This window comes from Buteo buteo, chromosome 22, assembly GCF_964188355.1.
Source record: "Buteo buteo chromosome 22, bButBut1.hap1.1, whole genome shotgun sequence".
In the NCBI taxonomy this organism is placed as follows: domain Eukaryota; kingdom Metazoa; phylum Chordata; class Aves; order Accipitriformes; family Accipitridae; genus Buteo; species Buteo buteo.
The window spans coordinates 16,836,653-16,852,603 of record NC_134192.1 but is presented as its reverse complement, the minus strand read 5'-3'; the positions used below and the strand labels follow the sequence as shown (position 1 = coordinate 16,852,603).

The window sequence follows — 15,951 nt, the reverse complement described above, 5'->3', positions numbered from 1 at the left end:
AGCCCAAGTCAGGAAAAAACCATGATAGCAGATACTGCATAAAGCGAGCTGAAGCCCACAATTAGTTTAATTTAATAAAAAGACATTAATAGGAGGAACACAGAACCAAGGTTAACAACAACAGAAACATGTCTAGAGAGCCAACATGCCCCACCGAAGCTGCGCTGCTGTACGAGTCGAGGACCGTGAGCGTACGTTCGACTGGTTACCGCTTTCACCCTGCGTTCAGCCCGGGCGAGAGACGCCGACTCTCCCGCCGGACGACGGGCAAGCGACCGGCAGGACGGTGCGGAGCCGGAGCCGCGCCTTAACGGGAACCCGAAGCCGGGTTTGGGAACCCGCACACGCCAGGAAACGGAGCAGCCCCGAGGCCAACGGCGGGGAGAGCCATGAGGGGGGCCAGGAACCCTTGCGGGAAGAGGTCAGGCCTCAGAAACCATGAGATGAGGTAAGTTATTCTTAAAAAAAACCCCAACTTCCCGGAGGAGAGGAGTAGCCGGCCCGGTTGCAAAATCCCCCGCTCCCCGCCGCTGGGCCTCCCCTCGCCTTGCTGTCCGGGGAGCGCCGGCCAGCGGGGCTCCTCACCCCCCTACCCCACGGCGCCGGGATTCCCCTGAAGGGCAGCCGGGCCGGCTGGAGGAAGGCCCTCCTCGCACCCCCAGCCACCTCCCCGCGGGGAAGCATCGGAGGAACGAGGCCCCGAAGCCGACGGTAGCCCCGACGCCTCCCCGCCAGCCGAGCCTAACATGGCGGCGGGCAGGGGGAGAGGAAGGAAGGAGGGGCGGGGCCCCGTGACGTCTCGCGATGGCGGGCGGGCGGGAGAGAGTCCGCCGCGATCCCGGCAGCCATAGCGACGACGCTACCTGCAGTGACGGGAGCAGGCGGGGGGGGGGCCGGCGGCGGCGGACAAAGGGGGCGCCGCGCGAGCCCGCACCCAGCGGCCCCGGAGGGGGTGAGTTCGGGGCGGGGGGCGCCCCGCGACGCCCCCCACCCCCACCCCCGGGACAGGGCGGGGGGGTGGCGGGAGGAGCGACACACCCGTCCCGGCTTGTCAGGCGGCCCCGGGCCGGGCAGCGAGGGGCCCTTGGCGGGCCGGGCCTCCCCTCCCTTCCCGTCCCCTCCGGTGGGGAGCGCGGGGCCTTCCCCTGGCGCCGGCAGGTCTCTCGCCGTGCCGGCTCGGGTGGGAGCGCTGGCGGAGGAGCCCGGCGCCCGCCGCCCTTCCCCTCGGTAGGGCCGTGAGGAGGAGCGGGGCGGCGGCCGGGCTCCGAGGCCCCGGCGGCGCGGCGCCGCCTGCCCGGCCTGGCTCTCCTCACACCCACGGGGGGCTGTTCGGCGGGGAGCGGGGCAACCGGGGCCGGTGGGGGGGAGTGCGTGAGTGAAGGCGGGCCGGGCGTCGGTGGGGCCGGGTCTCGGTTGGGCTTGCTCCGAGGTTGTCGGTGGGGGAGCGGTGCGGGACGGTGCCGGTGCTGGCTGCGTTATCGCCAGGGGCAGGGCAGGGCTGGGCGCAGGCTGTGGAGAGAGGCCGTTAGAGCGCAGATGCCTCAGCCTTTATCTCTGCTGCTCCGCGTCGGAGAACAAAGAGGATCAATTAAGGGTGTGCAATGATTGCTGCCTCTCTGCCTTCAAGTAGGTGCGCTCTGAGAGTCAAATTGGAACGCCTTTCTTCCCGGCCTTCTCGGAGGAAAGAGTGTTTTCCTTAGTTAATCTGTGGCATCTTGGCATTTGGGCTGAGGATTTGAACCTGGCCTGAGACAGGGGAAAAGGCCGCGTAGCACTGAATAGCACTACACGCGTTTAAAAACCGGCCAGTTCGGTGCATTAAACGCAACCTGAACGTGAGAAAATAGAGACTAAAGCAGCGGATGTGCCCTTGAAAGTCTTCCGTAGGATTCTTCTGAGTCGTATAGTAGAATGGGTTGGAAGCAATGCACAGCTCTTATTTAATTTTTCCCTGCTTTTGTGTGTCTCTTAGTTGCATTTGAATAAATTTTTTTGTTACTGTCACCTTTTCAGCATTTGAAAAAATAAAGGGAAAAAATTATGTGGTCCTAATAAATTTTTCTGTCAGTATCAGCGTGATTTATGCATGTTGTCATCTACGCTAATAGGTAACACTCTGAGACTATTTCATTTTACAGCATCCTGGAGACAGTTACTAATTGCATTTCTCATCACCCTGTAAAGAGGTAAACAGTAGCATATTTCTGCCCAGGCTTTGCAAAGTATCAGAGGAGTTCTGCCAGTTTAAATGTGACTATCCGCCTACTTAAATACTTTGCAGAATATGTGCCTTCATAGATTAGCAAATTGAGGTGAGGTTAACCAACTTGCTCAAGGTCATGGAGTGTCAGTGACAGAGTTAGCAATAATGGAATCCAGCCATCCTGGCTGCTGGGTCTGTGCTCTAATCGTTGGATGACTCTCCCAAATAATTGCAGGTAGTTTAAACATTGGGTTGCGTAAGTGCACGTTACAGCCTTCAAAAACTTTTGGAGAAACAAAATGTTAATAGATCTGCTTTAGATCATATGCTGTATTTACATGTAGCTTAAAGAAATTGCTCAGCTTGACATAGGGAACTCTGAAGAAGACTTTGTGGCTTATTTTGTAAATTTGCACTCAAAAGGCATCAATTTTGTTGAGTATATAGTGTAGAAAGGCTTATTGTGTAGATTTAGAGGGTAGATCATGAGATAGCATAAAAAAAGATTACACTTCAATTAGAAAATTTTTAAAAGCGGAATGTGGAGACTATGACTATAGAGGTTATCTTCTGAATAAAGTCTTTACCAGATGACATTCTGTAGAGTTATTTGCAGTTGTTAGGAAAAGAAACAACCAACAAATACACTCGGAAGCCATGGTGATGAGGCTGTTGGAAGTTAAAATGGGAACAAAAAACTTCCTCACTTGATTTATTTTTTCAGCAGATGCTTGTTAAGTAAAAACAAATCACAATTGGTGTTATTTGTGAGCCTAGAGAGAAGTTACATTTCACTTTGTGTTTTTCTCTGTCAAGTTAAATTTATGAAGAAAGAGATTTCAAAGGAAACGCTGGCAGATCTATGCTATTGTGACACCAGCAGTATATATTTAGTAACTTCAGGGAGGAAAGATCCTTATTGTGCTAAAAAAAATATCAGTGACAATTGTTTGTCTGGACTTCAAAGAGCGTTGGAGAGCAAGCTGGCATTGTTCAGGTGTTACACTTTGGCGCGTGTCCTGTAATGAGCATTAAATTTGACAGATTCCTGCACCTGCAAGGAGTTTCATTGGCGGTACTAGGAGAAGCCCATCTGCGCAGTGTAGGTCACAGAATTGAGACCACAGATCTCGGTTTTGCACAGATTTGCATGTGCTTACGTTTATGTTCTGCAAGTAATCATGGTGACTATTGACTGCAAAATTTAGTGATTGCAGTGAGAATCTGCTGTGCTGCGATGCACGGTGTAGAAGAGCGGCAGCCAAGTTTCTTTTAAATGAACTGGCTGGAGTGCCAAACATAGTCAGCTGCGTAGCCTTATTCTGAACGTGAGTACTGCTTTGGGGTTAATCTGTGCAGAGAAGTTCTGAAGGTAGAGACTTTCTCTGTAAAAGTCTTTGCAGTTTCTTGTTGATGAGTGCTTTATGAAAGGTGTGTTGCTGTTAGTACTAAACTGTTGAATCTGCCCAGCATATGTATAGTTTATAATGCAGTTTTTGGGAAAAGTGCTTTTACTGATGTCACTTGGTGAGATATCCCAGCAAGGTGACTTCTAAGTCAAAATTATTGTCTCAGAAAGGATGCTGGTTGCTTGCTTAGAAATCCAGAAATTTATATCCTGAATGACACTGCTGTGTCAGCAAGCATGTCTACGATAGGCCTGGGTTTGCCAGGTTTTATTTTTGCCAGTTTGGGTGGTAACTTCTTATCCAGCCAAGTTAAATAAGAAAAGGAAGCAATAACGGGATATACTTTTTTAAGATTGGTGGCTTTCCGTCTGCAAGTTGTGGAATCCTGGGAGGTTTGCGCGTTGCGTTTTCAATGGATGCATAAGAAAAATGAGCCTGTTAATAGGCTTAGTGATCCATACCTCCACTGATGTTGTGATTTGTGGGTTTTTGGACACCTAAACGCTTGCCGCTGGCTGAGCTGAAGAAACTGGAGTTGTGGTATGATGCCAGGAGTCAGAATGAAACGTGCAGTGTTTAAATAAAAAACGAAAGCATCAAAATACTATTAATTATTATAAATAATACTTTAAAAAATTTATTAAATATAGTCACTTAAAAATATTTAGCAGTAGCTTGCTATTGGTTGTACGGTAGTTTAAAACCTTTATTAGGAAAAAAACCCTTTTGCTAATTTCAATGATTGCCTGTATTTCTGTTACACATAATGTATGCAGTGTAGATATGTATGGGAACCAAAGATTTCCACATATGCTTACTGCATCAAGCTAACTTTTGTTAAAAAAATTAAAATCTTAATCTTTTGCCTATGAGAAGTTTCAAAAGAAGTTATTTTGTATTCCTGCAAGCTGGTGGTTTTTCCACATTAGCTCTTCATATAGTCTTAATATATTTGAATGGAACAATGAATCTCACTTTGCAATAGTAAACAAACTTGTTCAAGAAATAATGCTTACACTTGCTGCGCAAAGTGAATCCAGAGTTTGTTAATTCTTCTGAAACAAAAGGGATTCACCAAAATTCTAAGACGCACTCAGAACCCAAATTGCCACTTAGAGCTATGTCTTTTTCTAGACTCTTCTTAATAAGGTAGCAGAACATCAACTTGGAACACTATCATTGGGGATTTGTTTTCAGAATATTATTAGTAGCAGGAAACAAACCTGTGCTCTGAAAAGAAACTGGATCTTGGGGAAAGACATACCAGTGAGAGCCATGAATTTAAATTCTACAGAGATGATTTGCTATTTGAAAAAATAAATAAATTTAAAAGCTTAGTTTGTGAATGAGAATCAGAACCTGTAAATCTGAAGATATGACAGATATACTCTACTAAACACCTAAACTTGTGTCATGTTTCAAGTATGAAACATGTATCTGGTGCTTGGAAATGTGAACATCATGATGTTTAGAATGGAAAAATAAGCATTTGGTTTTGATTGTTCATAATGCTAGGGCTATTTGCTGCTAGAAAGATCAGAAACTAAATTTCTTAAGGTGCAACCAAATCAGTTTATTAGACTGCAGAACAGCTGAAATGCACCTTGTTTTATAAAGCTTCATTGGAAGTGGAAATGACAGCTGATGAGTCAGTAGGAACTTTTTGTTCTTTTACTATTTTCTACTCTAGAATAAAGTTGAGCCTCAAAGGACACCTTCAGTTTGATAATTAACCTATAGGAACTACAGTAAAATATGACGTTCTTGGGGGGGGAAATATATGTAGCTGTTTCACTTTGTTCTGTCTGTAGTGTGTAAAGTCAATGGTATGTGTGCTGAGGAGTCTGGCCTTAATTTTCTTTTATGAGTTACATTTGGGATTGTTGCTCAGTCGGGTCATGGGTTCTGGTTTTAGTTCTGGAATGTCACTCAAAATAAAACAAAACTGTGGGGGTGGCAGAGGGAGAATTACGATGGTTATACTTTGGTTAGAGACAGTGGTGGTAGAAAACCTGTCTTATTGTTTAATCAAAGAGTAAATCCCAAATCTGTTTGGTATTATTCATCCCAGTTATTTTTCAGTTCGTTGCCTGTAACTACCATGCAATTGTAACAAGAGTTTAGTTTAAACAAGGTGTGAAGGTGTTCCCCATTCTTTTGTTCTGAATCTCTGGGATCTGACATACCTCAGTGCCTATGTGAGCAGATACCTAAGTTATTATACCTCATCCGGGAAGGTCACCACTGCAGAGAGATTCCTGCCTAAATGGTGACTACTGCTGCCTTATGTCTTTGTGTTTCCTCATTTCTGCTCTGTTTTTTTTCCTCAAGTGTTTGTGTCCTGAGGCAAGGATGGGATATCTTTTTGTTGTTGTTTAGTTTGTGTTGCAAAGACCCAGCATAAGCAATCCTAGTCATGGACTGGGACCCCAAAATGCTGCCATGATACACTGAAGAAATGCTTATCCATTTATTTTATAGCAGTTTGTTAAATAGATGAAAACTCGATGCAAATATTTTTTCCATTTCCGTATTTTTGAAGGAACTTAAGTAAAGGTAGATTCATAACCAAGCATCACATTTTATATTTTTACACCTTGTTGACTGCCTCAGTTTAGTATAGACTTATGGAAATAATCTTCTTGCCTTTTCTCTTTTTTTCCCCCTTTTTTTCTTTTAGAATTGCCAAAATGCTTTGGAATTCTTAAACGATTCAAAAACTGAAGTCTCTGAGGATACAAAATCATAAGAACACAAGAAGCAGCAAGGAGGATTCAGTGCCAATGCAGCAACAAAAAAGACAGCCAGAGTTAGTGGAAGGAAATCTTCCTGTTTTTGTTTTTCCTACAGAACTTATATTTTATGCAGATGACCAGTCAACACACAAGCAGGTGTTGACTCTATATAACCCCTATGAGTTTGCCTTAAAATTCAAAGGTGGGTTTCTTAGGTTAAGTTCTGTTTAAGGGTTAGTTGATGATCTTGAACAGTCCAATTATAATTCATGTAACAAATCATATTTGTGACAAAACTAAACTTGTGTCTTTATGTATACCTGTTGAAGAAGTTGATGAGGTGTTAATTCATGATTTGTTACCACTACTGTCCTTTTCATTGCAGTTCTTTGTACAACTCCAAATAAATATGCGGTGGTTGATGCTACTGGTGCAGTGAAGCCTCAGTGCTGTGTTGATATGTAAGTAAAAGTTGGTTGGTTGTTTTTTTTTTTCCTAATGTACAACATTTGATTATCTTAATTTCTTTTCTTATTTAAGAGGTAGTAAATGACAGCATGCATAGTATAAACTAAGTTGGATAAAGATGTAATATTTTCCTAATCTCCTATATTGTGGCTTTCACTCTAGGGCAGAGGTATTATAATATTGGAGATATTTCCTTCTTTAATTTTGCCTTGAAGCATAAATAAAATGCTAGTAAATGCATCCTGTAGTATAGTTTGTAAACCAGCAGTGAGAGTAATATGAGCCTCCCCTGAGTACTTTTTTGTTAGAAATAACAAGAAAAGCAAGACCCTCAGGGTTGGGATTTCTTTATGAGAAATATTTGTTTGCAGATTGGCAAAATGAAAATGTATGCAGTTCTACTGAGCACACTTTCCTGGGCCATTTTTAATAAAGGTACTTTTGCCTACCTTTCACCCCAACCGCCTCTCTCGGTCTCAGATCTCTCTGTCTCCCCTTTACTTGTTTCTTCTGTCAGGTCCCAACCCAGTAACAGAGAAAATAAGTAGGCCAGTTAAATGATCACAATAACGTATAGGGTCTGTAGGCTGCTATAATTCAAAGTAGAGTAGGTATATAAGCTGAAATAGACCAACTTTTTTCATCTTCCGTTTGCCACATTTTTTCTATGCTGATGTACAGATACAGCTAAAGAAAGTATGAAGTACCTAAAAGAGCAGACCGAGCTTTCTGAATAGAAATTTACAAACTGTAAAACACCACCTGGAATCTCTGGTTAACAAATGGCCATATACAAAAAACTCTGCTATTGAATGATCTGTCTTTTGTCAGATAAATAGTACTGTGCTTGGGGAATGGCTCTTTCCTGTAGACTGTTTTCCTTAGGTGTAATTTGGAAAATTCCAAGGACTCACCAAATGGAAAGGAAGTTGAAAACATGGAACTAAAAATTTTCAGTGGGCAGGGGCAATAATCCTAAAAATGGAACAAAACAGGTCAGCATATACCAGCGTATTGGTGAGCTGTTCCAGTCTAGCAGACATTTACACAAGCTTGATTACATTTGGGTAATCTTAAACAAATGTCTTATTAAATAAAGGAAAATAAGACATATGCATGTTTCCAAGGGAATTTTTTGTGCAGCAAAACCCCATCCCATTTCAATGGTTGGTGTCTAAGGGCAGTGTTTACTGCTAGGATATGAGCAGTACTATGCAAGTATGGCCATTTGCCAGATAAACAGATATTCTACAGAGCTTCCAATTATGCAATGGTCTCTAAAAAGAAACAGGAGAATGTATCTGTTTATAAGGGTCTGCAGAAAATATCTCTTTGCTTGGCAGCAGATGCATGTTCTCATAACACAGTGTTATGTAAAGATTCTGTTTAGGTTGGTAGTATCATGGTACTAAGAGTAGAAACAAAAATTTAGAAGTAAGTGTTAAAGGAAGAAATAAGAGTTGAATCTTCTGTTCTCATACACAGAGAGTTGTGTCAATTAGAATTGTTGGGGGGGAAAAGCCTTTTGTTTTAGTGAAGGCAGTTGCCCAGCCAACACTCAACTTGCTGAAAGCCTGTCATAAGCATGCTCTTTTGCCTCTAAAGTGACATAAAACAACGTACATTCCTGCAGGCTTCTCGCTTGGGGGATGACTTACTCTCCGTTTCCTTGTTGAATAGTCTATTCAAACTAGATACCAGTTACAAGCCCTGGCTATGTGTTAATGATTGTAGATACCTTGATGTGATATAGTTCCTTTAAATGAAGACTGAAACACAAAGATCTGTTTCTTGCAGCATTTTAATGTATATATTAATCACAAAGATAGGTTTCTTGAAGCAATTTTAAGACTACTATCCTGTATTACTAAGGGTAGAATCATTTTTTTCCCCTCAGGAGATGGCAACCTTCTTGAAGCCAAATCACTTATACGTAGGTATTTTTTCAGATTAGCTATTGTTATCTTAGAAATGTAGAATAGCCTGTCGCAAAAAAAGTTTTCTACTTCGGAAAAATAATTAGAATCCATATTAACCCTAAGAGCTGATATGACTTCAAAACCTAAATATTATAGCTTTTTAGTGCTAGATACATATTTTCGTAATGAATCATAAATGCAGAGAGGAGGCAGTTAAGCAGAGCACTGCTCAGAGGTCTGTATTGCCTTTGATCAGTGTTATTTTAAGATTACCTTTTGTAGGCCCTACATACAATTTTTTCCATGAAATGCCATAAAACTAGAACCCTGTCTTACTGTTAAAACCATCTTGGTCAACCTATTCAAAACAGTAGAGCAACAGAGTGGTTGCTGGACAGTGAGAAGGTTTACCAAGAAAATAACTGACTCTATAGCTATAACTTGGAGAATATGTCTATACTGCAGTCTGAGTTGTGACTGCAGCTTGTGTGTCTATGCCCGGCATAGCTCTTCGTAGCTAGTGAAGTACCTGCAGCATCGTGTATTTCAATGCAGGCTACGAAACATGCTCAGGTTAGCTAGATTGATGAGCAAAGCTCTGACAGCACAGAGCTCTGCTATTGAAATCCAGATTTACTCACTGAAAGACAGGTGAAAAATGTTTACGTAAATACGTAGCTGTCATTTTTACTGCACTGTTACATGCTCTTAATGGTGGGCTTCTGATTTTGAAAATTCTTTACATCTACCTGACTCTTGTCCGTAGAGGGAATGAGTTTTGCTTCTGAGAAAGTATAATTGTAAAGCTCTGAGCCTGGTTTCCTCAAAAAGCTAGACTTTTGCCATCACCTGTCCAAGTGTTTGGCAGTTGTACTTTTCTTCTTTTCTTCCCTGTCCACTCCAGTTACTCCGTACCTTTTAAAATCATTGGCCAGCGTCAAACAACTTTGATAAAGGAGGAGGCATCTTTCAGATAATTGAGGTTTCGTGCAAATTGGCAGCTAGGCCTCAGATTGAGGAAAAGGTGTGCTTTGAGATAAAGAATTAACTGTTCTTTTTGGCCAGCCAATTGGAGCATATATATTTGGGAACCAGAGCGAACATAAGGAGGGGAGAGAGAAGGCAAGATCAAATCTTCAAGAACATTGAGTGATGGAGGAGGTAATGGGGATCTAGACTATTGCAGTGCATCTGGGGGGGGAGGAAAGAGGGGAAACATTGGAATGTAGGACATAATTCCACAGGAGACGTGCTGCTTATTAGTTCCTCTGTTTGAAAATGTTGTTTTCTTCTGCAGTGTGATTCGTCACAGAGATGTTCGGGCTTCTTACTATGGTGTGATAGATAAATTTCGTCTACAAGTGTCTGAGCAGAGCCAGAGGAAAGCATTAGGGAAAAAGGAGATTATTGCTACTCTACTTCCATCTGCAAAGGAACAACAACAACAAAAGGAAGAGGAGGAAAAACGAATAAAAGAACACCTGGCTGAAAGTGTCTTTTTTGAGCAGACTTTGTGTCAACCAGGTAGCTGAAATCTTTTACCTCTCCTGTCTTCTTAATCAGTTATGAGTAGCTCAAGTGACTAGAAAGGCTAGACTAAATAAATTCGAAAATAATTCCTTTTCTTACCTGTAAGACTGCTGTCTTTATCACTGGGGGATGATAGTGCCCAAGAACTCAAACTACAGCAATTCTGGTTATGCTGTCTTGATTAATCAAGACCCTTTGCTGCCCCATGTTTGCATGTCATGCCTTGGAGAGAGAATACATCCTCTATTCCTCTGGTGCAGAAGTTCTCCTACAGCCAATGGGAATTTAGCTGCAAAAGGGTGGCAGTTATTTTTTCCCTTGGGCTATTTCAGAACATATGCCCCTTCTGAGTTTGTTCCAAACCCTTAATCCTCCATTTCCTGATGAGCAGAAAATATTGCCAAAATATCTTCTAAAGTGGTCCTTGTTCTGCGCCATCTTCTTTGTCTGTCTCACAAGTACAGAAAAGCACAGTCACTAGCTGAAAATTCTTTGCATGTTTCATATGTGAGGAAGTGAATCAACAGTCTTGAGCAAAACCTGGACCTAACAGTTAAGTTGAAATGGTAGGGGGAGATATAAAAAGCATCAAGTTTTACCTGAACTGAATCTAAACCTATTCTTCTTGACTTGGCAGTCTACCTTCTTGTTACTTTTACTGATTTATACTATAACATTCTTGTCACTGTTTTATTTTTCATGACAAGAACAAAAATCAATTCCAGAAAATAGATGAACCTGCTTGAGAGTGTACCTCTTGTTAAAACCAAACTGTTTCTCTGTTTATACATAGTTCGTTGGCTAGTGAAACACCTTTTACTTTAAAAAAACTCAAGATAGGTATTAGTGGGATACATGGTTAAAGCAAACCTACAATGATCTCTGGGCTCACAGAACAAAATGTTACTATGATAGTTGTTCTGGTACGGAGGGTTCAAACCATCCTGAACAATCTGATGCTGGTCTTAATCCAAATGCTATTTCTTTGCTTAAAAACCTCGTTGATTATATTATGTTGGTTGCTTACAGAAAAACAGTAAACGAAGCAACTACAGTCTTTGCATATAACCTGCAACCTAGAAATAACAGATTTATGAAATTAAAATAGGACGCGTATTGCTAGTCACTGAGGATAGAAAAACTTGATAAAAACATTGGCTAATTTCCAATGGGTCTTAAGAATTTGGTGAGAGGTATTCAGCTAACATGTTAACAGCGCTTTTCAAAGATTACACAGTGTGCCTTTGGGTAGGTTCCAGCTGTTAAACTGCAGTGCAATAAAGACTGTGAAGGACAGTTCATCTATAGTTTGCATTTCCTTATTTGGGTGATATTGGACTGTCAGAGTGGTTTGCTCTCACAGTTTTTAACAGTAAGATTCAAATAATACCGATTTGTGGCATATAAACTGGTTCTGGCAGGTACAGCCCTTGAATCCTCTAGAGAAAGAAGGGGAACTCGTCTGGCCCAAGAACCTGTGCTCTTACTGTAGCCAAGTTTTGTTCTAGAGATGTAAGCAGTTACCTGCCTGTGCAGCTCTTTTAGGTGTTCTTTCCTAACTGATTACTAGTCACTGAAGGAACATATCAAGGAATGGAGTCAGGATGCATGGTGAAACCTCAAGTGTTGCTCAAACACCCAGCTGTCATGAGTGTGTATACATAGCTACTGGGCCTGGCAGGCTCTGTTCCTCCACAAGGGAGGGGTTTGGAAAGTCATGTGAAAACAAGTTCCAGTGTCAGAACAGGAAGCAGCCTTCTCCACTGCAAAACGCAGAAGGTTCAGAAGGGTGGGTTTAAGAGTTGTTTCCCACCCACTCCAAAGGGAAAAGAAAATCTTAGGATATTACAGCTTGAATGTACCGCAAACACTTTTGCAGAATATTTAATGTTTATGTTGCTTAGATGTTCCTTATAATTGGTACTATCTTGTTTTTCAGAAAACAGAACTGCCTCGTCGGGACCTAGTTTACTAACAGTCTTCCTGGGAATAGTGTGTATTGCAGCACTAATGCTACCTACGTTGGGGGAAATGGAATCCCTGGTGCCTCTCTACCTCCATTTAAGTGTGAATCAAAAATTAGTAGCTGCTTATGTTTTAGGTAAGTATTTTGGATTTTGTAAATGTTTTCTTGCAACTTCCAGTCATTTGGGAAACTTCTCCTGTGTTTGCCATTGGCTTCACGAAACTTGATGGAGACAAAGCACCACACTACATTTTGTTTTTCATCTCCACTTATATTTTAACTTGCAGCTGTAGTGATATCGGGGTAAATCAGTTATTGTATGTATTTTAGACCAGATTTTAGTTGATACTTATTATATACAGGCCCCTGAATGTTAATTTCACCTTGATTTGATAACTGGCCAACTGTAGTCATCTGCCAGCAAAACTGAATGGAATATATTGTTTCTTATTCTTATATTGAAATGGAGAGTTACTCTATTGCAGAACCTAGATCTCTTCTGTTATTTTGTTTCTCTCCAACCCAGATGAGCTGGTCTGAAAGGCTCTATTCACTACCTTCTTGATAAGCAGTTGAAATGTGTAGAAATAAATTGTTGTAAACCCTTCCTAAGAGACTGCTACCATCTCTTTCCCAATTTGTAACTTGCTCCTAAATTAGCAAGCATAGATAAGTGCACATTTCATTTGTTATGACTATTTTTCTATAACTATTTCAGATTTGAAGAACAGTCACACTAAACTCAATTCTCCTGTCCCACTACCTGGCAGAAATGAGGATTTAAAGGAAACGAGCTAGGCAGCTTCAAACTGATAGCTAGAGGTGAGGTAGTGATGGGAAAAGATGCAAGTTCTTAATGGTTAATGCGCACACTCAGTTGACTGACTCATGCAAGTCAGTCTGCTGAAATGGTTTGAAAACTCACTTGTCGCTCTTTGCCTGAGCCGATAGTGATGTATTTTCAGATCAGGACCTTGCACTAATCCTTGCTTTGTTTTTATCTGTAGTTTTGAAAATTATCTCTAGCTTTGAAAATTACTCCAGTTCCTGCTGGTGCTAACTATAGTGTTAAACCATTTGAGTATCTATTTGCAACAACTTAATCCATTTCTAGATTCACTGTGAAGTTCTTACAGGTTTTGATTCCTTTGGTAGCAGCGTTTTTAGTGTTCATGAAAAGATCCTTCTGTGTGCAACTCTTGCTCATGTAGAAAGTTGATTGCTCTTGAGCAGATGAAACCACTTTCTTCCACAACGAAGTACAACTGGATTGTGTAGTATTTAATTGAAAAGGGAGGTTAATACCACACCAACTGGGCTATATGACATCTGAGAAGTATTTGCTTTACAGAAATGAGTTAAACCCTTTATTGCCTGAAAGTCCCTGTACAAGTGGTATAGGCTGTCCTGTAGCAGCTTCTAGAAGCCTCTGTTATTACTCTGCGATGATTTAGATAATCCAAGCAAAGGCCTGCAGCAGTTGTGGTAGTACTAATTGTCTAAGCTAATACAGACCATAAGAAATAGCTGAACTGTAATTCCTCTTTAATGGATGAATTGCTTATCTAATGGAAGGCAGCGTTACAACTCTGTTCTGTCATGCTTCTATCTTCAAAATGTTTATAAAGTAAATAAGTTAAATCAGAATGTAGTGGCAGGATAGTAGAATAGTCTTAGAAATTTCTTTATCCATGGTGAGATCTGTAGGCTTTAGCTAAGTTCTCTGCAGTGAAATGCTGTTATATTAACGTCATCTGAGTCTACAAGAAAGATTGCCTAAGAACTGATAAATTACTATTTTGATGTTACGTAAGGTTGGAATTCAAGGAGCCCTATGTTTTTCCATATGCCTCTTTGCCTTGTGCTGTGTAACTCATGGCTAAGAACTTGCAGATTTGTACTTTTTCCTGTATCAGCAAATAATTAAAGTGAACTTATCAGTGTGTCATGAGTAGGTTTATTAGCCCCACGTTTCCTGCTTTCATCTGTTTTTAATTGTTTTTAACCTCTATCAGAGCAGGTTTTTTTTTTCCTCCCTCTTCAAAGGTCACAACAAAGACTCTGTAGAAAGCTCCCTATGCAGACTGACAAGGAAGCTTAACATCTTTGTCTAAAACTAGTCTTTGATCAGTTATTCTGCACAGAGCAGAAACAAAAATGTCTTGGAGCCTTCAGCTAATCTGCCTTACTGATGGTTCAGCAATTGAATTACACTGCCCATGACTAGCCCCCATGAAAACTGGTAGCTTGCATGCTAGTGTTACACTTACCCAAGTCAAAATCTCAATGTTAAGATTTTCCCATAGTGAGATCAATAATTGTTTGGAGTATTTATAGCTTCTTTGACATTTAGTTACTAGATATACTGCATTTCAGTGTCTTTTTTTTTTACTCAGTTTTTGACTACATCAAAATTTGGAGCAATATTTCTAATATTTAAGTGAAGTGTATATATAAATTCTGCATGTATTTATGTACTTTCACCTTATTTTCTGGCCTGTGACAGGGTAAACTGTCTTTAAATGTTTTATTTAGTGAAATTATAGTGTTTAGTTCTTAATTCTTGTCTTTCAGGTCTCATCACCATGGTTATTTTGAGAACATGAGCAATGAGTTAATAGGATGTCAAACACCTTACTGTATATTCACATCATGAATGTGGACTGCCTTTTACTCCCATTTGGCTCATTAAGATGCTAGCAAAACCGTTCAGTGATTTAAGATACCTTCAGAAGTGTAATATATTTTAACTATGTATAATAAATGAAAGACTCAAAGCACTTTTCGGTGCTTCTGTAACAGACAGCTATGAAATGTTCAGTGATACCTGTGAAAATAATTTGAAAAACTTTTATATCTACGCCTACTGTAAAAAATCCTTATTAAAGCAACATTTGTTATTTTTAGTCTATGTTCACATCAGTGCGTGATCACTATAAAAGCAAACTGTCTTATGTAAAACGTTCATTTGGTTTGTGGTTGTACATGCTGAGGCTGGTGCATAACACTTCTGTATACATACCAGAAGGACGAGAGTCATGACTAATCATTGAAGAAAATGAAAAATTCCATCAGTGAAACTATGAAATAAACCATGAATTTTAGGTGAAGAAGCAATTCTCAAATTCCTTACTTCATCATTACCAATATATTGTTGAGCGCTCGTTTTCTTAACTGGGGAAATAATTCCTGCGACAGCCATTTTGTATCACAATTGTAGACAATAAACAACAAGTTCTATAATCAGATCCTTTCATTTCTTAGGGATGCATGCGATATGTGAACTAAGTGGCATCAACAGAAGTTGAACTCACACGGCACACTAATAAAAAATTCACCATTTTTTCTATTTTAGAGACCAAACTAAGTGTCACAACAAAGGCATTCCTCTACACCATCCCTTCCCCCCCCCAGCTAAGATGAGGGATTTCTTTTGTATCAGAAACTCCTGCTCAAATTCCAGTTTTATAATCTAGGTGAACATTTATCTTGTTTCATATGAGCATTTTCCTTCATTTGACATTTCATTGTCGAGATGTTAAGTTGAAAAATATTTCTACTGAAGGGCCGCTATTACTCCATTTGATTCATACACACAAATCTTTGTTTAAAAGAAGCCTATACAATACGTTCTGATCTGTATAAAAAGCAGTTTGGAAATTAAACCTTCTTTCCCCCTGCATGTTATGGGTCACTTTTCTGCTTATGCATGGAAGTACAA

At 40.8% G+C, this 15,951-nt stretch overlaps 1 protein-coding gene across 5 annotated transcripts; it reads left to right on the top strand.

Moving 5' to 3' along the window:
• The first annotated feature begins 256 nt into the window (after positions 1–256).
• Positions 257–15,343, top strand: MOSPD1 (motile sperm domain containing 1). Of its 5 annotated transcripts, none has more exons than XM_075054396.1 (7): positions 257–448; positions 6,293–6,549; positions 6,733–6,808; positions 10,032–10,258; positions 12,204–12,365; positions 12,949–13,052; positions 14,805–15,343. In XM_075054396.1, the coding sequence occupies exons 2-6, from the start codon at positions 6,396–6,398 to the stop codon at positions 13,026–13,028; spliced, it is 699 nt and encodes a 232-aa protein (XP_074910497.1). In that variant the 5' UTR covers positions 257–448; positions 6,293–6,395; the 3' UTR covers positions 13,029–13,052; positions 14,805–15,343. The 5 variants fall into 5 exon arrangements, with proteins under 5 accessions (XP_074910497.1, XP_074910495.1, XP_074910499.1 ...); XM_075054394.1 differs by lacking the exon at positions 257–448 and adding an exon at positions 832–952; XM_075054395.1 differs by lacking the exon at positions 257–448 and adding an exon at positions 1,094–1,227.
• Positions 15,344–15,951: the final 608 nt, after the last annotated feature.

What these genes read in the sequence shown, in the direction of transcription:
- MOSPD1 (XM_075054396.1), top strand. Translation starts at nt 6,396, where the DNA reads ATGCAGCAACAAAAAAGACAGCCAGAGTTAGTGGAAGGAAATCTTCCT. An exon ending in CCTCAGTGCTGTGTTGATAT is followed by an intron (nt 6,809 to 10,031) that starts GTAAGTAAAAGT and finishes TTTCTTCTGCAG; the next exon opens with TGTGATTCGTCACAGAGATG. An exon ending in AGTAGCTGCTTATGTTTTAG is followed by an intron (nt 12,366 to 12,948) that starts GTAAGTATTTTG and finishes TAACTATTTCAG; the next exon opens with ATTTGAAGAACAGTCACACT.